Source organism: Diprion similis, chromosome 8 (genome assembly GCF_021155765.1).
Source record: "Diprion similis isolate iyDipSimi1 chromosome 8, iyDipSimi1.1, whole genome shotgun sequence".
Classification (NCBI taxonomy): Eukaryota; Metazoa; Arthropoda; class Insecta; order Hymenoptera; family Diprionidae; genus Diprion; species Diprion similis.
Genome location: NC_060112.1, coordinates 18,390,001 through 18,409,874, shown reverse-complemented (window position 1 = coordinate 18,409,874; position 19,874 = coordinate 18,390,001). Strand labels below are relative to the sequence as shown.

Below are 19,874 nucleotides of genomic sequence, written 5' to 3'. Positions count from 1 at the left end.
TATTATTTTCAGCATATTTGATTGATAAGAGGTGATTTCAATTGACTTCAGCACGCTCAGCGTAAACAAAAGGCATAAATCCAACAATTCCAAATCCAAAATAGTAGTCAATTAGTAATATCGAAGAAAATAATACGACAACCTTCGATATACCTGACATACATGATAAAATTATAAAGTTCCAAAATTACGGACGTGATCAAGATTCCGGGCTACTGTAATCCTGTAATTTAATTGGCTTGTCTGCCGCGCTTCAGCTTTTTCAACCGATAAAACCACGAGGTTGAGGCCGAAGGAAGAAGCACACCTTGGGGGCACTTGGGGCATGTACAGTATACGCTCTAAGGAGCACACCGATTATAACAGCGAAGCAAAGCACTCCGTGGATGCAGCGCCAGTTGGAGCAAACGTCAGATCAGAGGGGAAGTTGGCTCCTGGATTTGAAGAGGTTAAAAGTGTTCAAGAAATGGCAACAATAAAAGGATTAGGAAGGAACATTCCTTACTTGAGGCAACAGTTCGCAGCCTTATTAGGAAACACGAGTGCTAGTGTTAAATTCATATGCGTAGTCGTGTTGTTTTCATACTGCCTGTCTTACTCTGAGGAGGCTGTACGGATACTGAGTGTAACACCAGGTTATCTTTTACCACCTGCATTCTGGATCTGGACAGCTTTTACGTTCTGCTTTCTTGAAATACATTTTTGGGAAGTATGCGTCGACATAATCACCGTAGGTCTTTGCGGGAAGCTAATAGAACCCCTGTGGGGCGCTATGGAAATGATGACATTCTTTGCTATCGTCAATTTTGGTGTTGCCGTTCAATCTGCTCTGTTCTATCTCTTCCTCTACATGTGCACCAATGACACTGATCTACTATTTGACATACACATTCACGGGTTAACAGGATATATTGCAGGTATTTTAAATATTGGAACTTGAGGATTGTATTCAGACTAGGATCCAAAGTCTACCTCTAGCTCTCAAGACAAATGCTTAATCTTATCGTAAAATAAACCTCATTAACCTCCGGTTATGTTCCGACATATCATTTTTTTGTGCCAATATCTGTTTGTTAGGATGCACAAAAATATGACCTTATTCAGAAAAAAAATTAGTATACTCAAATCCTCAAATCAAGATAGAATTGTTGGTACGATTTATTCAAATACCATGTATTTTATTTCAGGCGTCAGCGTGGCTGTGAAACAGATAATGCCAGATCACATCTTGGTAAAAACCCCGATAGGGAAAATATCAAACAGGAATATTCCTCTGATGGTTTGGATCGTTGCGCTACTACTCTGGCTTCTTGGTTTACTGGAAGGAACGCATCCAACAATGTTTCTGAGCGGTCTTCTCATTTCGTGGATTTATCTTCGCTTCTATCAGAGACACAATAATGGAACAAGGGGCGATATGGCTGATAACTTCACTTTTGCCAGGTGGAAATCAAGAATGATAAACTATTTCTGTTCTGGGATAAACTCTCATTTATGTTTGACAATTGGAATGCTATTGAAACATAACTGCTTTAATATTACCATGAAAATATTACTTAGATAGTTAATATCAAATCTTGTAACAACTACAATCGAAATTTTCTTTCAGTTTCTTTCCCAATGTATTGCAGCCACCCATAGCAGTTATGGGAAATACAGTACATGGATTTCTAGTCCGGGTCGGTATCTGCAAAAAAGTTGTTCGCAGATTTGACATGTCAAATGCACCTCCAGGCCTGGTAATCAGTTTACCAGGAATCGATCCTCACGACAGCGAAAGGCGTAGGTATGTATGAGACAAAAAGACACTTGAATTTTTAATACCAAATTGACATTACCTCGTCATGTATTTCTATAAAGCAAACAACACTATAAAATCCTATTAAATATTCGAAACTATACGTAAATAGCAATTAGTTAGAAATTATTTCTTAAAAATGTTACTCTCAACATTTATTGTTTCTATGTTTGTTTTCAGACAAATAGCATTAAAAGCTCTTAGTGAGAGGTTAAGTAAGGATCATGCTAAACCTTGGCAACCAGATAGAAGTAAGAAGCATTCACCTGTTCCCCCAGCTGTATCGATCCCAATTCCCGAATCAACGACACCAAAGCCACTGGCGTCTCCGTTAATTCCTCAGACCAGCGTAAACATACACAATCACCCGTCCACAAGCACGTGATCACCCAGAATTGACTGATTTCAATGATATTGTAAAAATTGGCAAAGGTTTCGCAAAATGATCTCATATGTGCAAGATTTGGTATACAAAGTTCAAAATTGGTAGTCAGTTATTCTGTTTATGTGTATCCTAAAATCTCATTAAGAATATTGAATCTCATAAACTGAGTAACTGCGCAGACATAATATAGTGTGACTTCCACTCATCAAAATAATTCGGAAGTCACAGAGTTTACAAGGAAACTAATCGAACCTGATGAAAATCTTAATATGTCAGTGAATTTTTCATGCCTGGACTTCCTTTGAAAACTTGTACTCTTATTATTGTAAATGTCGATGAATTTCGTACATCTACATTGAAATTAAACCAAGTTCTAATGAGATTTGGAAGAAACAAGCTTAGAAAGTTCCTGCTATAATTTGTACTATTGCTGCTCTTCTTTTACAAAGTTCATATGAGAAAACGATCGATTTTGCACGATTAACCTGGGTTTATTATGAAATGTTGCTGCAAGAGTTAATGGACTGTCTGACAGAAAATTTCACTTCAACCGTGTGATGTAGTATCTCAAGTCTCCTACAGTTAGAATTGCACTTGAAGCATTTCAGTGACCTCACACTCTAATTACCAGTACAAGGTCGTTTCAATACATACTAACACGGAAATGTATACAGATACCATACTCATAGTAAGTGAGGATGGACAAACACATTGAGATCAGCCTATTCTTTGTAAGATAATGAGCGAATGGTTTTCAATTATTGAATACTGATGCCCCATTACATCAATCAAGGATAATAATTCTGAAACCCAAATGATTCACTTGATCACTTTTCTTTTCAGCCTTTTAAAGATTATATCTGTCTTCCTGCAAACATATTATCATGTAATGAGTTATGTGTGTGTATAATGATACAAGAATTTGTTGGGAGTTCTTATACAAGCCACCGCTGCACGAGAGACAACTTTTCAATTTGACAAGTTGTAATTCTGTGACTTGCCTGTGTGTATAAAAATGGGTGACCTGATTCATTCGGACTCCATAGTGCACTGTTATGCCCAGATTATTTGTCCAAAAAGAGAAAGTATTTCAATTGATTTAGATAGAAACAGAGCACAAGCACGTAAAAAGAAATACAATGGGATCAAGGTGCAAGAAACCTGGACATGTTATATGTAAGACGAAGTAATTATGTGATGGATTCAAATTGAAAAACTATTTTTATGCATAGTATAAATGAGTTCTTCAGATACTATTAAAGTTTTAAAATGAAGTATCTTGGCCTAATACTTATGCAGCGCTGGATTGTACTTCTAAAGATTTTTTATGTTTGGAATCAGCAAAGATTCGTTTGCAGGCTAAGAATACAATTCAATGCGTTGCAAAGTATATGGCTGGGGTAATACTACGTGAATAAATGAACATTCGCTAGGTAAAATGATAAGAAACTTAAGTAATATTATATAATATATTTAAATGTTAAATATAATTGATTTTGTAAATACATTGCATCCTGTCATTCTGTACAATATTATATCTCTCTGATTATAATTTCTTTACTTTTTTTCAAAGTAGGTACAAATTATTAACCTTAAGCTCGAGATTACTCAATATAAACTCGAACTGTAAGAGAACGTGTATGTAGTGCAGGAGTCTTTGTTCGATTTGACTAAAAAACATATTCAGCTCCCAGTATAATTAAAACAAAAATATCGTAATTTACCTGAAAAAAACTATCAAAAAAAAACTGCGTCATTCTGTACAGGTGCTCTTAAATAACATTTAAAAATAGAATACAACCAATTCTTATATGTATATTATTTTCACTAGTAGCCTACTAGAATGCTTGTAAAAATATGAAAGTGTAAACGTAGTCGATTTGTAGTGTACTCAATTTTGATATACTAAGAGTAATGTACTGTATACCGAAATGGCATTCTCTTTGATATTGCTACCCGTATACACATTCGCGAAGCAAAGGAAAAATGCATTTGTAAGGTTGAACAGTGGATAGCGGTAGGTCACTCAAACTTTATTAACACATATTTTTTCTAAACGGTAGATCTTGTCGCGGTCATTTTGACGATGGTCCGTACATGAGCAGAACAAAAAAAAGAGAAAAGACTCAATCCCTATCTATAAAACTGCTGTTGATGTTGAGTCCACTGAGGTTGCGGCGGAGGTGCCTGCTGCTGCTGAGGCGGAGGGCCGTACTGTTGTTCTTGCATGTATGAAGTTGCAGGTGGTCTTATTGCAGTCGAACTGGAAGGGCCATACTGCTGCTGCGAAGGTGGTGGGGCGTAAGTGACTTGCGACGGATGCTGTGGCTGAGGATAGTACTGTTGTGTTTGAGAAACAGGAGGAGGTACGTTGTAGCCTCCGTAATTCACTTGCGGCGGAGGAGGAGGTTGATAATAATGATGATTTTGCTGATTATGTATGTCATGTGTAGTTATAGTGGTATCTTGGATGGGTACGGTTATTAGATTAGTCCTCATTGGTGTATTGGTAGGAGGTGGGGCAGAGCTTTGTTGATAGTTTTGCATAGGGATAATGGGCTGCGGTCTGTGTTGCTGTTGCCGGTGTTCAACCTGCTGCTGATTCACCATAGAATTGACTCTTGGATCATTTCCCATTATTGGCTGAACCATGTGAGATTGTACCTGCTTCATTCTACTACTTTGTATCGAAACTGGGGGGATTTTTGTCATTTGTGTATCCATTTCTGATTTCGAATGCAAGTACTGCTGGTCGACTTGCAATCCTTGAACTGGCGCAGTAGGAGCTGATATATGACGATGATTGATGTGAGCCTGAGAAGAATAAAATATATCTTACTTGCTATTTCTTGAACATTTGACAAAGACCATTTCGAGTCTTCTCATCGGTGTAATGTGTCAAGTAAAAACAACCCTACTAAGAACAAACCTGTAAATCCCTTTGACTTAGGTAAGTTCTTCTACATCCAGCATTTCCATACCTAGTTCCACCATGAGTACACATAAATACTGTACCAAGGCCAGTCTGTTCTACTCGGGAAACCTTTTCCATACACCTCGGGCAGACTTTGTCCTCTCTTTTAGCACAGGACAAGCAAAACACATGCTTGCAAGGTATCTAAACCAAATAAGACAACAAATGAATGAGTCAAATTTTGGCCTCATTTCTATCAGGATCACTTCCTTACATGAGTAGAAGAAATACTGTCAAATTCTCTCATAATCAAACCCGTACCATACGTCCGTAAATAAGGATCGGTTTAAGACACTTGTCGCAGCAATGAATCATCGGGTTTAAGACTTTTTCACCGATAAGATTGACTCTATGATCCCAGCGAAGACGTAACATTGGTTCGGGAGGTCCTCGATTTATAGTTGTAAAAGTCGGAGCTTCTAGCTGTGATATATCAGCTTCCAAATCAAATTGTTGCTCGACTGATGGTTGCTGAGCTTGTTGCGGCTCCTGTTGTTCAGGTTCCGCTCCGCTTGTTTCCATAGGAGTTTCCTCAGCTGCTTGTGGCACATCATCTTCATCACTTTCTATAATCTGGGGTGACAAATTACAATGCAGTTAATTATTAGGATAACAGTTTTTCAGTCATCTTTCATTTATAATAAGTACCTTGACAGCTTTTTTTCCACGGCCCCTAGCTCGCCCCCTGGGACGGCCACGGGCTCTTCCTCGTGCTCTGCCCCTCATTCTTTTGGCACCATCTTCCTCCATAACTAAAATAACACGAATGAAATATAAGTACATTGTCAGTTTGCTTGCACACAATTCTGAACATCAACTAGTGATAACTCGCTTACATGTGTTAGGTTAGGTTCGAAACGGAAGACATAAGTCGGACATTGCGAGGTGAAATTAAGTTCAAAGCGAATCCTATTATCCACAATTCGTCTAATACGATATTCTTTTAAAAATAGATCTCAACAGACTGCACAAAATGTAGCCAAGGGTTAAATTGTATAATAGAAAATACGCTCTAACATTATGTTTCGTTCATGTCGCTCGACCAACCTCACGTATGCTACAGTCTATCCACAGTATACACACACGAGTTCGAAATGAAACTGATGAATTGAACACCAACACAACACAGCGAGTCGGCGAAGTGCAAACGACTTCACCGATCCCGCCGGATGCGATTTGTTTTCGTTGCCACGGCAACGATATAACGCGCTAATAGAATGTGATTCGATACAACACATACAACAAGTGATATAACAAGAATAGTTCAGGAACGCAGCCGGGCGGAGTGACGATCTTCATTCGTCACAACAAAGGCAAGCGGCTGGCAAGTAGTTTACTAGTCCTAAGCGTCAGGCGAGCCCGGGATTAAAGTCAACAGGCGACTAAGCGAATGGGCGTTGTAATTTTCTGGTGCACGATACAGTGGTGGTGAAAAAATGTCTTGCTGTTGTGGGGATGACGAAGATGAACGCCCTGAACCCACCCGGGTCCGAGGCTGCACGGATATTTTCTGGCTATGTCTTTTTATTTTGTTTTGGTTTTTAATGGTATGTATAACCTGCCGAGTCAGTCATTTCTCAATGTTCAAGGAGTAATTAGCACGTAACTGAGAATCTAATTAGCCCTTTGTAAAGCTAATTGAATTGAATATTGTTTAATATTACAATGCTTCAATCGATGTGTGTGATAAATATTGTCCTCAAATTTTTAGAGTAATCCAGTTCCAATTGCAATTTTATTAACTTTACTCCCTAATGAGTATTTCATTGAAAATAGGTATTAATCGTCTAGTTGCAAAATTCTATTCCTTTTTAAGTTTATGTCATCTTTGTGTTTGCTTTATTCGTAGAAATATACAAGTGAATTTTTACCTACACAATTTCATTCACAATAACAAATTCTTCTTGTGTGTCTAATCACGGAGAAATTTTAGGAAACGAAAATTTCAGCCAAAAACACAACACAAAATTAAGTTGAGGTCCACAAAATAACATACCAATTGTATCACAAACCGATTTCTTCTTCTTGCTGCTTAAATTATTTAGACAATCATATTTATTTAAGGGTCATCAATTAAATTAGATTCAAGTTGATAAGAAACTATGTGCAGTACATATTTAATTTTTCTAGATATTGATAGCAGCGTTCGCAATGGTTTATGGTAATCCAATTCGTTTGATCAATGGGTTTGATAGCTTTGACAATACGTGTGGTGTAAAAAATAACAAAAAGTTTGGGGATATGGAATTGTCTGGGCAAGATACCAGCGATAAACCGTAAGTATTCCATTTTTTAACTGTTGTAAAAGAAAGTTCTAAAACTATTGTTTAATTTGAATTTTGCAAGTTACATAGTCCATTGTCTTCAACTTTGGAGAATTTCAACATCGCGATGTGAGCGGTTATGAGTATAAATGCTAGATCTTAAAGGACTACTAACAAACTAGAAAAATTATTTCGTAATTCGATATCATATGTGACACAGAATCAAATTAATGAATCAATTATTGGTTGCTGGATTAGACATTCTTAATTGCTCACTCTTTCACTGCTGAAATATTATTGTTCTTTGAATCCCTGAGTCATTTTCACACCCATTTCCTCTGCCTCATGAGAGGCTTCTGCGGATGTTTCTGGTATAAATAGAGTAAATATGCTAGTGGTCGGCCACTTCAGAAAATAAGCCCACTGCTCAGCCACATAATGGTTTCTCGTTACTGAACCACTAATTGCCGACTGTTATTTTATCATGGAAATTAGTGACTTGTTCACTCATTACAAATGTAATTGCATCACAGAAGTGTAAACATAAATCAACCAAACGTACGTAAGTGTGTTGGACAATACATGGTTTATAAAAAATGCTTAAAAAAGGTGATAATTTCGAATTCTTATTGAGGTAAAATAAAATACGTATATATTAACACGAAATCGATATTATAGGTACTTGTTCTTCTTGGATGTGACAAATTTGAAGGACTCATTGAAAATCTGTGTTAAAGAATGCCCAGATCGTTACATGGACACAATGGAACAGGTTTGCCAGTTCTATAAAGATACTGGATCACAGCTGTGTCATGATAGGCCAGGAAGTAAATTCAGTGCCTGCACCAGCCCGAATTCAAAAGATAAGACCGGAGTGTGCCCAGTGCTTCCTGTTTATAATAGTACTGTCATACTGAATCGCTGCATTCCAAGAGCTATAGGGAAAGTTGCAGAGACTATAGCTTCCAACGTGTATGGATTAATCAATTCATGGGATGCAATTGAACAAATTCTGGGAGACTTATATAAAACTTGGAGAGAAATTGTTGCTTTATCTTTTCTTGCTTTTGGTAAATAATTACTTTTTTTACTACAAAATAATCCGTAGGCTTGATATAAAATTCTCAATCATCAAAAAATGCTTCTTACAAAACTGTTCTTCTATTTCAGTGTTATCGTTGTTCATGATCGCTATATTCCATTTATTGGCAAGCATCGTGAGCTGGATAGTAATGATCCTAGTTACAGTATCCTGTATTGGTGAGTTTTCTACAATATCTAAAAATATATAGAATGTAAGCATAAAATAATCTAGGTACTTGATAGTTCGCTTGTGATATGAGGTTTGCAACTTAATCTTATTATGCAAACACTGAAGAAAAAGGCTAACAAATTATATCTTATAGTTAAGCGCCTTTATCTAATACTTATCATTATATTCTTCAAAATTAGGTGGTACCGGTTTGCTATGGTGGACATACATACGCATTAAAATTAGATTGGATGAAACAAATCCTAATGAGCTATTAGAAGAGTCCGTACGCAATGGAAAAGCATTTCTCATTTATTCAATTGTAGCAACTATTTTAACTGTAAGTTTTCAAACTTCCATATCAATTTTTTGTCAACGAGATAAGATTCTCACATTGTAGAGAAATTATCTACTTTAGCATCGTAGTTTAGAGAAATTTACCCTTTCATTCCCAGACTATACATATACACTAAATTTTCTTGTGCACTCTTCTACATATGTATATTCTTTGCACCAAAACGACGTAGAATAGCGTTAAATTATTTATGTTATACAAAGATAATTTTTATTTGAGTAAAGTTCACGAATAAATTGGAAAACAACAAAAAAAGAAATCGAATGTACCACCAGAGTACCAGGAGAAATGAAAGGGTTTAACATTGCTATCTGTCTACTCAAAATATTCTATTAAAATTACAGATCATTTTACTGTTTCTGCTCTGTTTTCTACGCCATCGCATCAGTATTATGGCTCAACTGTTTAAGGAAAGTGCAAAATGTTTAGCAGAACTTCCTGGATTATTTTTCCAGCCATTACTAACATTTTTATCACTACTTGTATTTTTTGCATTCTGGATAACTATAGTTCTCTGCCTCGCTACTGCCAGTAAGTAATTAAGAAAGTTTGTATGCCGACGCAGTCAAATGATCTTTATTCCTTTTTCAATGATACACTCTATTTTCGAATACTGAGAAATAAAATTATAATTTCTTAAAATAATTATTATTGTAGATTATCCTGGATTAAAAAATGTGCCAATGTTAATGACGAATCAAGTAACTGATGAAGTGAAATTGACGACATCGTCGGGTCAAAACGATTCTATTAATTACAAAAGTATACCTTCATCAACTAAATAAAGTAGAGTAGAATGTGATCGTCCACCCATGAACACTACTGAAATCATGAAACTATCAAATTAATGTGTGTTCAAAAATTAGGTCCACAAGGGATTCTACTAACTGTGAGAAAATTTTTAGCTTTCACCCTTGTAGAATACGTTGATTCTACCTGGGTCAAGTACATGTGGTGGGTTTACATTATCGGATTAATATGGATTTCCGAATTCATAATTGCTTGCCAGAATATGGTAATTGCTGGAGCCGTTGCTCATTGGTATTTCAGGTATTTACTTGATATCTTATATTGATTTACATGTTCTAATTGAAAATTTTCTATCACGTGTTGTTTTACCAGCGATAATAGTTTTGTCACAAAGTTATCAGAATAACAAACTCCAGCAACTGCAAAGCAATATAATGGTCAAGGATAATGTTTTCAAATTACTATTTGCAGAGGAAAAGATGCCAGTCTTTCCCCAGTCTGTTCATCCATGGGTAAACTGGTCAGCTACCATCTAGGCTCTGTAGCATGTGGTTCACTATTGATCACTATCTTCAAAGTACCTCGACTCATTCTTACTTACCTCTATGCAAAGTAATATATTGACAGTAGTGCATCTTTTCTTATAAATGTATTTTGAATTTTTCCTATGTATGAACTTTTATTTTAGGTTTGAAAAAACCAAGGAAACATCCCCATGTGCCCAATGTGGATTAAAATGTTGCATATGCTGCTTTTACTGCTTAGAAAAATTCATACGGTACATGAACCACAATGCATACACAGTAATAGCAATTGAAGGGACACATTTCTGTAATGCTGCTAGGATTGTAAGTGATAACCTTATTCTGAGTTTTAAGTAGTAGAAATTAGGATGTGACGTAGGTAAAGTGGTATGATGTCATGCAATTCATACTCGACAGATGAGACTTGTAACTCATATAATCAACTGAATGAACAGTCGTTTATTCTGATTACAGGCTTTTACAACACTGGTTAGCAATGCTTTGCAGATAGCAGTAATAAACGGTATAGGAGATTTCATCCTCTTCTTGGGTAAATGTTTTGTAACTGCAGCAACTGGAAGTGTTGGATTGTTATTCCTGAGGCAGGATCCAACATTACATTTTTATGCAGCGCCAATTTTTGTCATCTGCGTATTTGCGTTCTTCATCGCACACAGTGTCATCTCACTTTATGAGGTAAATCGAATTACCCATGAGCATTGTTCCAAAACTATTTATTTCATATTTCTTGGGTAGATGGTACTTTGCAATAATTTTGTACTGTTTACACGTTTTCTTTTCTCTTTTCCAGACTGTGATCGATACTTTATTTTTGTGCATTTGTGAAGACAAAAATCTACATGGAGAGAATGGAAAATGGCGGCAATCAGCTCTGGCTAATATAGGATCAGCTAATCCTAGCAATAACGGTCAACAGTCACTGGAGTTGTCTCCAATCAACCAATAAGTATTAAAAAGTGTTCTATTTCTCGTCTGTTCTCTATTCTACTATTCTATTAAGGTAAGTATTTACTTCCCCAATGTGAGCTGAGATATACAATTGTTACAATATTGGTATTTATGGTTTTCAACCTTTTTATACGTTCTTTAGAAATGACATAGGTAATTATAAATACAAATTTCACTTACCTACTTTTCACGAAATTTACTGAACAGTTTTTTTATACTTGTGAAACATTATTTATAGATATCATGAGTCCGGTTTGGTTGTAATTATTTATATGAATCAGTAAATACATTTGGAAATTCAAGGGTGCCATTCTCTGGCTAAGCATTTTTTTTTTTAATGAGAATTAATCGCAAAACAAAAATAATCTGCTCACTTTTTTCGAGTTTCTTAGCATTGTGAATTTTCTGAGTCTGAAGCTAACGGAAATATTATGAGAATAAGGTACCGTCGATATCACCAGTGCAATCATAGCATATACACATCTTTTTAGAAATTTGCAATCACGCACAATTCACTTTAGGCCAACTCTGTTTTTTTTCCATTCATTAAAGTCTTTCTAATACTATAAATTTTTCTTCAAATATATTCAAATTTTCTTTGCTCATCTGTTATCTTGAATAACAAAAAAATTTTGTCACGTTTCACTCTACGTACCTTAAACGTTAATGAAATGGGAACTAGGTAATATTAACTGGCTTACATACAGCATATACTAGAATTACAAACGCAGATTAGTGATAACAGAAATATAGTGATACATAAAAACATGGTGCACATTTTGTGAATAGAATTATCGGTCCCAACGCAGAATTCTTTGCAAATTAACTGCATATAACGTTATCCTGTTTAAGTGCCTCTAATTTCACATGCATTCCAAAATATCTTTACATGATTTCGAATATCTGATCAAGGCTTCGAGACACCAATGAATGCTTTCACAATTGTGATATAGATGTTAACCATACCAGCTGTACCATCTACAGAAAAATATTGATTTTTGATAGAAGTACAAGATTAAGCATATTTTTTTCCTTAAATTAAATGATTTTAAAACAAAAATTACATGAAATACTTTTTCATATCATAACTCTCAATTGATTTCCTTTAAGAGACATCTGTTCGATGGTTTTCAACTCTTCTTAAAGTAATTCACGATATTTTCTGTTCATAAATATGTGACAAATAATCCAATGTTAATAATTTACAAAAGTCATTCATGTTGCCTTCATATTTTGAAAATGAAGACTTTTATGAACAAGGTTGCATTTTCTATTAGTACCGTCCAGGAATATTGTACAACATGCGTTTCAATCATTTACTTGTAGTTTCATTCAGATGCATCGTCTACTGTCTAGATTAGAAAGAAATTACTTTGTACATACATACGTAGGTATAAGCAGACACGCTTTTTGCGACGTGTTATGATCATAAAATATATATTTGTAGCAAGAGAATATTTGTTACAAGAACTGTTATTAAGTCTATCACACAAAAAACTTGTTTCAATTATAGGATGGTGTTGATTATGGGGAAAAATATTAACTTACCATGTAATAGTACTAATATTTCTATTTCGAATAATTTGGAAGGCTGTTGTAGAAACGTACATGAGAAGAAATAATACATTTTATCGGGAGAGAGATATACATACGTAGGCACAAATATATTTTTACGTGTGATATTGAATAAATCGTTATAGGTTTTTTATAACGTTCTAATCCTCAATAAGATTTTAATGATAAAAATAATGGATTTTGATACTTTTTGTCAAGGCATCATGAGCTATCGTACTGCATCTACTCACTGCTGTTTGAAGGTGCTTCTAACTTTAATATAACACCTGAATTTAAACTTAAGGAACCAATATTATACACTGAAATTTATATGTGAAAAGAAACATGATTTTAAATAAAACTACTAATATTCACACAAAGGATTTGGCATTCGTAATTGACAGTAATTATACACGATAATGTTTTATATTCATGTATTTTATTGCGACACAGTGTGTCAAAAGTCTGAACAATAAATTCATTCAATTTTTAATTTTTTTTGAAACTATTGATTTTTTCTTCTTATTCTGCTTACCCACTAAATGCTTTTTCGGCTTTTTCTTGACGAACTTTACTTTAGGGGACTTTTTCTTTCCAACTTTAGCAGATTCATCAACTCCTTGCTCTTGTAACTCTTCCATTTTTTCCGCCACAGTCAGGGGATCCCCTTTGAATATCTCATCCAATGGGTTCAAGGCGTAAGACTCCTCCGGCTTATTAGATTCTGCATTCAATTTCTGTTCTATCCTGTTGATATATTTACCAGCTGCTTTTTTCGTCAGTGACTGTCGGTACTGGAAGAGAGGAAGATAACAATATGACTGAATTAAAATGCTTCAACAGCGAACTGTAACCCTGGGTTGTAAATACTGAAAATACCTTAGCTGGAGAAATATAATGCGGATTATTCCATAGCGTTTCACCACCAAAACTGCTGGTAAAAATTTTTACAGGATTAAGAACAAATCTGGGGCCTATTTCAGCCAGTGCTCCATCCTCCGTTAAAATTTGGAAATTTCTAAACCATATTCGGTTATCTAAAATACTAAATGTGTAAATATGATCGAAAAATGGTTGACTTTTCGGATGGTGGTTGGGTACTCCAAATATTTGTGTCAGTAATTCTTTCAGGACACCATACTGAGGTTTCTCATTGAAATTCTCATCAAAAGATAGCAATGGTCTCGACCCTTTCAGACAATTTCCAGTCATCTTCAACTCTGCCATTGTATAAACTAGAACCAAAAATAAGTATTATTCAACCAGTTTTATTTTTCTTTGAAAGATAAGTTAAGAACGTTTTTTCTGAGGAAATAACCCACTGTTTGGTGATAAATATAGAGATTGCAACATTGCTTCGAACAAGAACATCAAAAATGTACTTTAAATTAATTGTTATACATTGGGTAAATACTTGCCATTTTCAACAAGAAATTTTGCACAGGGTCCAGTTGGAACATTAGACAACCACATGTACAGATCTCTTTTTTTTCGACCCTCGAAAAGCATGGCTTTGTTGCAATTTTTCATTTCACACATCTCATTAATAACTTGGAGATTTTTGGAACGTTCCATTTTGCTCTCTGGGCGATGGTGTGGCATAAGTCGTTTAATATCTTCCATCAGATGACGATCTCTGTGGTTGATTCCTCGTGATGCAAATACTAGCACCCGTTGTTTGTTTATCCATCTCGTCTATCGATAACAAAAACGAATATTTAAATTAAATGTTCTTCAAAATATCTATTCACACTATACAGTTAACCTTTACGGAGCACTTCGATTATTCCACAAACCAAATCTTTGTTTGGCCTGAATATTTTGCAAGAAATTGAAATATCCAAAGTATAATTCCAGGCATGCTAAAGCCTAGTTACAAAGGGTAGATTAAGTTTGGTCTTAATTTTACCTTCGCTAGAGTTTTAATAAATGGTAGTATTCTAACACTGTCCAAAACCAAAACACACACAAGAGGTACGAACTACGCTATCGGATTCTGTCACCCTCAGAGAGTGTTTTCGCATGAATTATACTCACATAAAAAGTGATACGGCTTGAAACTTTTCAGACACTCCAATTCCTACTATAAAATTCGGGAGACGCGAACATTTTATATATTTAATTTTAGCATTTTAGTCCTGTATAGGTTCACTTTGTAGTGCGAATAGACACTCTGGGCAAATATTCTTACAGAGAATCTTAATCCGTGAAATAGTCATATTTTAGCAATAAGACAGTCTGAAATGGGGAAATGTTTTTCGTACAATGAACATGAGCTGTGTGATTGCAGTTTGTGTATAACACTTGTAATACAGTAATTCACGAGGTTAGAAGATAAAATAACCTTTTTTGGCGGAGGTTCGTCCGACGATCGTTTCGATGGCGGCAATTTCACCACTTCTTCGGTATCAACATTTTTAGCCTTCTCACTCTCCTTACGCTTCCTTTTTACACTTTTCTTTACCATTTTTGCGCTGAAACCACTTCACAATATCAATCCTACTCAACAAACTGTGTTACCTAGACGTAAGGTTAACACGTGCGGCATACAGACAATCTTCACCAATGATATATATATGTAACTGAACCACGCACTACCCATAGACTTAAAGAGTATAGACTAGGTGGTAGACTGTACGGTCTTACGGGGCCTCTGACGGTGTCCACGAATAATAAGGTTTTGTGTGCTGCGAATTGACGAAAATTATGCCGCCGGTAGCCGATGGATTAGCCTCGGCTAAACGATTCTCTATCGATATATGACGGAATTTATTGAAAATATTGAAGTTTATACGTGATTGTCGGCTAGATACATGCAGAATTTGTTATCATTTTTTTTTTAAAGATCGGTTCACTATCAAACAATTCTAACTGCATTACAATCATCTGCAGACGAACTACAAATGATCCATTAATTAAATTAGATTAGTTTGATGGTTGGTCGGCTAAACTCATATTAATCAAGTTGCCGTCGCATCAATTCGACGCACGTGAAAACCCAGCCTTATACAACAGGCCCATATACCCGTCGAGTACTGGTCACCAAAGAGGATTAATTGGACCAGAAATATAAACCGTCTTTGAATTCTTTCATCGACCGTTTAGCGCATTTTCGTACAGATTTAAATTATCCAATATTAATTAATTATCGACGTCTGATAAAATTAAAAAACTGCTGGAATTGTGCAGGTCCAGTCAACGTGCAAAACGACTAACTAGTATAGTTAGCCGATTGCCAATGGCTCATAGTATGTGCATAAAGGCAGCGCCTCTACACCGTAGCAGGCAGCGCTGTGTCGCTTTGAACGCTTTTAACCGTGTGTGGAGTCACTTCATTCTTGTTTGTTCACCAAGGATATATCATGGTAATAGGAATCGCAGATATTAAGGAGTAGGCTGTCTATCCTCGTCCATGGTGTCAAGTCCGTAGTTCATTCTGAAATTAATTTTTCTTGACAAATTTGTTAAAATGGCTGCGGCTGTTAGGAATCTATCAAAAATCACAGGTCAGTAATTTAAACATTGATATAGTGAAAATATGTCAAGTCTTACAGCAAGCGAAATGTATTCCAGAATAAATTAAGCCCCGTATATCGTTATGCAGTCGCACCTACATAGACCCAGTTTTATTTTAACCCTACGAATGCTGTTCGCTCTTGACCCAGATGGCTCAAATCAAAAGAGACAATTGTCTCGTGTACATTATGTAATGTAACCCACATTTTTGCTTCTATCAAATTGCTCAATAATCCTTTCAATTTATTGACGATCTCCTGGGGCCGAATCACTGATTAATAAGTCAAGTGCCATTGGCAGATAAGTCAGATTCATGCTTTCATGGCTGGACTGTGGATAATTTCATGATATATATTATCCTTTCGGTATTTCTCCTCTCAAGAGATGCATCCAATTATCTTATTAATACCTATTTTGTCCTACTAAAGCCGTTGTATGCTCAGCATGTCACCCTAAATTTATAAGGATAAATTTTCCGTAGAATGTAAAAAATTCATCATCACAAGTAATAATTTGTAATGTTGTTGCACAGAGTCAATCAATAGTCATTAATTCTTGTGGTATAAGGGACTGTGTATAGAAATAACAAATTAAAATACCTCTGATTCCCAGGGATGAGTATAATATATGACGTTGATTTTCTGGATACCGTTGTTTGTGCATCTAAGAATGTGTTAATCATTGTAATTAAACTACATAAAGAACTAGATTTCAATTTTATTTCACCTATTTCTGAACATTACGTATTATTTCTATTCCGCGCTGTAATCATTGGAATAAGTATACTTGAATCCTGAGAAACATAACCTTTAAGGTAGTTAAGTAAATTTCGTTATCTTCTGTTTGCATTGATGGTGCTATTTGTGACATATGGCTCTTCAAATTAGAGTCTATTAGCAGTACAGAGAATTTGGATTAGATATTTGAAGGAACAGCCCAATACTTATACAACATTGCATAGCAGAAATATAACTAATTTTAAATGATTTTTGCTCTAGTGGGAGGTCGAAGCAGCTTACTCCGTGCCCAAGTAAGATTCAACTATACGGACACGAGGAAAAACCTGAAAATAAACTCCAACACGAAAGTGATATGCCAGGGATTCACGGGCAAACAAGGAACGTTTCATTGTCAGCAAGCACTTGATTATGGGACCAAAATTGTGGGTGGTGTCAATCCCAAAAAACCTGGAACAGAGCACTTGGGCAAGCCTGTATTTAAAACTGTCAAAGAGGTTCGTCCTATTATTTATTTTATTTTTTTTATCAAATCCATAAAAATATGGTTAGACTACAGCCCCAAACCCAAGACTGAAACTTTCAAAACCAAAATTTCGGTTTTAATTTTCAATGTATTTTCAACCTATACATCCCAGCATACTCAGACTAGGACTGAAAAACAAAAAATGATCTTTGAAATCTGACAGGTAATATAGAAGCATGTTATTATCTGTTTATTTAGTTTATGTATTTTATAGGCCAAAGAAGCTACAGGTGCAACAGCTTCGGTAATTTACGTTCCACCACCTGGTGCAGCAGCAGCAGTTATGGAAGCCTTGGATGCAGAAATGCCTCTAATTGTCTGTATCACTGAGGGTGTGCCACAGCACGACATGGTAAAAGTAAAGCGGCGTCTTCTTGAACAGAACAAATCTCGCCTCATAGGACCGAACTGTCCGGGAATCATTGCTCCAGAACAGGTAAATTTTCATGTTTCTTTTAGTATCTTCAGGGCCAACTGTATTGCAGTTTTCTTTTCCTTTAGTGTCGTCGTATGTGAAAATCGTAAAGAGCTTAACTATTTATTTCTTTTCCAACATCAGTGTAAAATTGGAATCATGCCAGGACATATCCATCAAAAAGGAAAGATCGGTATTGTCTCGAGATCCGGGACTCTGACTTATGAAGCTGTAAACCAGACGACACTGGTGAGCCATATGAATCAAAAGTATTTTAGTAATTCTGCTTGAGTAAAAACTTACTTGGTGCTACATGAATAATTATGACATGCTCTGGTCATCAATCAGATTTTGATGAATCAATTTTCTCCATGTTATTAAGGCTGGGCTGGGGCAAACGCTGTGCGTTGGTATCGGTGGAGATCCCTTCAATGGTACAGACTTCATTGACTGTTTAGAAGTATTCTTACAAGATCCAGAATGCGAAGGCATAGTGATGATCGGAGAAATCGGAGGTAGCGCTGAAGAGTTGGCTGCTGAATACCTCATGGAACATAACACTGTCGGTTGCTGTTCTGAATTATTGGTAGCCATGACCCACCATCACGCCTAATCCATCCTTATCCTATTCCAGACCTAAATCTTGAAGTGACACCCACATATCCCGCATGGTTTTTTCTATAAGTTAGGATCCTATCCTGTTGAATTGAAGAAATTTTAAGATATTTAGATGCTAACTTTCAGTACTGAGTTACTTCATTCATTAAAGATTGGACTTTGGACAAAGCAATGTCCACTAACGTTGCACTTTGCCATTAATACTTTTCACTTCTGGAAAGGAAAAAAACAATCTTACACCTTAATCGCAACTAAATGTGGGGAATAATTTTTGTAATTTCATAGATTCAATTTGTTCCACTGTAGGGTGGAAAGGCTAAGCCAGTTGTATCTTTTATTGCGGGATTGACGGCTCCTCCTGGTCGTCGGATGGGTCATGCCGGTGCCATTATCTCAGGCGGTAAAGGTGGCGCTCAAGATAAAATTAACGCTCTTGAAAAGGTAATGTTAATTTTTTTAGTACATCTTGAGTGCAATTGGTGTTGCTGAGATTATTCATTGAACAGATTCACAACTACAGAATTAACTTTTAGGCCGCAGTATACTGATCGAGCTGTACTCAAAAAATATAAATGTGGGTTATTTAACAATACATAAAAATCACCGGCGGTCTAAAGGTTAAATTCAGAATCAGAACTTACTGCACTGATATTGCATATCTTAGAAATACATATCAGTAACACTTTACTATTAATTTCTTTGAGAGGCAGATATGACTTCTTTCTTGCTTTTTTTTTATACACCAGATAACAGCGGGGAGAAAAACAAAGGGGTCATTTATCGTATTATTTCTAGGCCGGAGTGATTGTAACGAGAAGCCCCGCCCAAATGGGTAATGAACTGTTGAAGGAGATGACTCGTCTTGGTCTTGTCTGTAACTAAACGGAAAATGTCATGTGTGTTATACGTACCCATCGTAGCCTCTGGTATACATGTGTCATTTGGAAGTTACATACTACAGACGAAAACTACACCGAGCTGTGGATGGTACACATTAGATGAAAAATTACTGTAGAAATTATGGAAAACAAAAGAAAGAGAGAAAAAAAACAGATAATAATAAACTTTATTAATGAGTTTAATCTTGTGGTATTCGTCATATTAATTCAGTTTATCCATCGAATTGAAAGCTGCATACATAATAACCTTCATGAAATACGCGCATTGAATTTCATTCGATATTATTATTCCAAGGCCAAGATTGAATATTTTTGTTTTAACGTTACAAATAATTGCG

General features: G+C 35.8%; 5 protein-coding genes across 8 annotated transcripts; 3 read left to right on the top strand and 2 right to left on the bottom strand.

Annotated features, from left to right (window-relative positions):
* The first annotated feature begins 351 nt into the window (after window positions 1-351).
* Window positions 352-2,275, top strand: LOC124409167 (transmembrane protein 115). The gene is made up of 4 exons (XM_046886589.1): window positions 352-917; window positions 1,188-1,443; window positions 1,610-1,786; window positions 1,979-2,275. Exons 1-4 carry the CDS (start codon window positions 467-469, stop codon window positions 2,181-2,183), a joined length of 1,089 nt encoding a protein of 362 aa, XP_046742545.1. The 5' UTR covers window positions 352-466; the 3' UTR covers window positions 2,184-2,275.
* Window positions 2,276-3,568: 1,293 nt separating this feature from the next.
* LOC124409166 (E3 ubiquitin-protein ligase Hakai) lies at window positions 3,569-6,227 on the bottom strand. 2 transcript variants are annotated; one of them, XM_046886588.1, is made up of 5 exons: window positions 6,205-6,227; window positions 5,806-5,909; window positions 5,419-5,730; window positions 5,113-5,301; window positions 3,569-4,997 (listed from the first exon to the last, which is right to left on the bottom strand). In XM_046886588.1, the coding sequence occupies exons 2-5, from the start codon at window positions 5,905-5,907 to the stop codon at window positions 4,317-4,319; spliced, it is 1,284 nt and encodes a 427-aa protein (XP_046742544.1). In that variant the 5' UTR covers window positions 5,908-5,909; window positions 6,205-6,227; the 3' UTR covers window positions 3,569-4,316. The 2 variants fall into 2 exon arrangements, with proteins under 2 accessions (XP_046742544.1, XP_046742543.1); XM_046886587.1 differs by lacking the exon at window positions 6,205-6,227 and adding an exon at window positions 5,994-6,186.
* A 203-nt stretch (window positions 6,228-6,430) lies between these two features.
* LOC124409165 (choline transporter-like 1) lies at window positions 6,431-11,411 on the top strand. Its single transcript, XM_046886586.1, has 12 exons — window positions 6,431-6,704; window positions 7,288-7,433; window positions 8,100-8,491; window positions 8,592-8,681; window positions 8,874-9,013; window positions 9,373-9,559; window positions 9,686-9,790; window positions 9,895-10,078; window positions 10,250-10,390; window positions 10,467-10,626; window positions 10,777-10,998; window positions 11,114-11,411. The coding sequence occupies exons 1-12, from the start codon at window positions 6,594-6,596 to the stop codon at window positions 11,267-11,269; spliced, it is 2,034 nt and encodes a 677-aa protein (XP_046742542.1). The 5' UTR covers window positions 6,431-6,593; the 3' UTR covers window positions 11,270-11,411.
* Window positions 11,412-12,553: 1,142 nt separating this feature from the next.
* Window positions 12,554-15,394, bottom strand: LOC124409169 (ribosome biogenesis protein BRX1 homolog). The gene is made up of 4 exons (XM_046886590.1): window positions 15,170-15,394; window positions 14,244-14,520; window positions 13,705-14,060; window positions 12,554-13,619 (listed from the first exon to the last, which is right to left on the bottom strand). The coding sequence occupies exons 1-4, from the start codon at window positions 15,290-15,292 to the stop codon at window positions 13,308-13,310; spliced, it is 1,068 nt and encodes a 355-aa protein (XP_046742546.1). The 5' UTR covers window positions 15,293-15,394; the 3' UTR covers window positions 12,554-13,307.
* Window positions 15,395-16,173: 779 nt separating this feature from the next.
* LOC124409170 (succinate--CoA ligase [ADP/GDP-forming] subunit alpha, mitochondrial) lies at window positions 16,174-19,717 on the top strand. 3 transcript variants are annotated; one of them, XM_046886592.1, is made up of 7 exons: window positions 16,175-16,331; window positions 17,340-17,575; window positions 17,819-18,040; window positions 18,164-18,268; window positions 18,402-18,581; window positions 18,944-19,078; window positions 19,433-19,717. In XM_046886592.1, the coding sequence occupies exons 1-7, from the start codon at window positions 16,295-16,297 to the stop codon at window positions 19,517-19,519; spliced, it is 1,002 nt and encodes a 333-aa protein (XP_046742548.1). In that variant the 5' UTR covers window positions 16,175-16,294; the 3' UTR covers window positions 19,520-19,717. The 3 variants fall into 3 exon arrangements, with proteins under 3 accessions (XP_046742550.1, XP_046742548.1, XP_046742547.1); XM_046886591.1 differs by having other exon boundaries at window positions 18,402-18,605; window positions 19,433-19,665; XM_046886594.1 differs by lacking the exon at window positions 19,433-19,717 and having other exon boundaries at window positions 16,174-16,331; window positions 18,402-18,605; window positions 18,923-19,051.
* Window positions 19,718-19,874: the final 157 nt, after the last annotated feature.

Coding starts and splice junctions, on each gene's coding strand:
- LOC124409167 (XM_046886589.1), top strand. CDS start 467: ATGGCAACAATAAAAGGATTAGGAAGGAACATTCCTTACTTGAGGCAA. Junction 918..1,187: donor GTTAACAGGATATATTGCAG/GTATTTTAAATA, acceptor ATTTTATTTCAG/GCGTCAGCGTGGCTGTGAAA. Junction 1,444..1,609: donor GATAACTTCACTTTTGCCAG/GTGGAAATCAAG, acceptor ATTTTCTTTCAG/TTTCTTTCCCAATGTATTGC.
- LOC124409166 (XM_046886588.1), bottom strand. CDS start 5,907: ATGGAGGAAGATGGTGCCAAAAGAATGAGGGGCAGAGCACGAGGAAGA. Junction 5,731..5,805: donor GTGGAAAAAAAGCTGTCAAG/GTACTTATTATA, acceptor TTGTCACCCCAG/ATTATAGAAAGTGATGAAGA. Junction 5,302..5,418: donor TCCTTATTTACGGACGTATG/GTACGGGTTTGA, acceptor TATTTGGTTTAG/ATACCTTGCAAGCATGTGTT.
- LOC124409165 (XM_046886586.1), top strand. CDS start 6,594: ATGTCTTGCTGTTGTGGGGATGACGAAGATGAACGCCCTGAACCCACC. Junction 6,705..7,287: donor TTTTGTTTTGGTTTTTAATG/GTATGTATAACC, acceptor TAATTTTTCTAG/ATATTGATAGCAGCGTTCGC. Junction 8,682..8,873: donor AGTTACAGTATCCTGTATTG/GTGAGTTTTCTA, acceptor CTTCAAAATTAG/GTGGTACCGGTTTGCTATGG.
- LOC124409169 (XM_046886590.1), bottom strand. CDS start 15,292: ATGGTAAAGAAAAGTGTAAAAAGGAAGCGTAAGGAGAGTGAGAAGGCT. Junction 14,521..15,169: donor ACGAACCTCCGCCAAAAAAG/GTTATTTTATCT, acceptor TGTTATCGATAG/ACGAGATGGATAAACAAACA. Junction 14,061..14,243: donor AAAATTTCTTGTTGAAAATG/GCAAGTATTTAC, acceptor TTTTGGTTCTAG/TTTATACAATGGCAGAGTTG.
- LOC124409170 (XM_046886591.1), top strand. CDS start 16,295: ATGGCTGCGGCTGTTAGGAATCTATCAAAAATCACAG. Junction 16,332..17,339: donor GAATCTATCAAAAATCACAG/GTCAGTAATTTA, acceptor TTTTTGCTCTAG/TGGGAGGTCGAAGCAGCTTA. Junction 18,269..18,401: donor CTGTAAACCAGACGACACTG/GTGAGCCATATG, acceptor CATGTTATTAAG/GCTGGGCTGGGGCAAACGCT.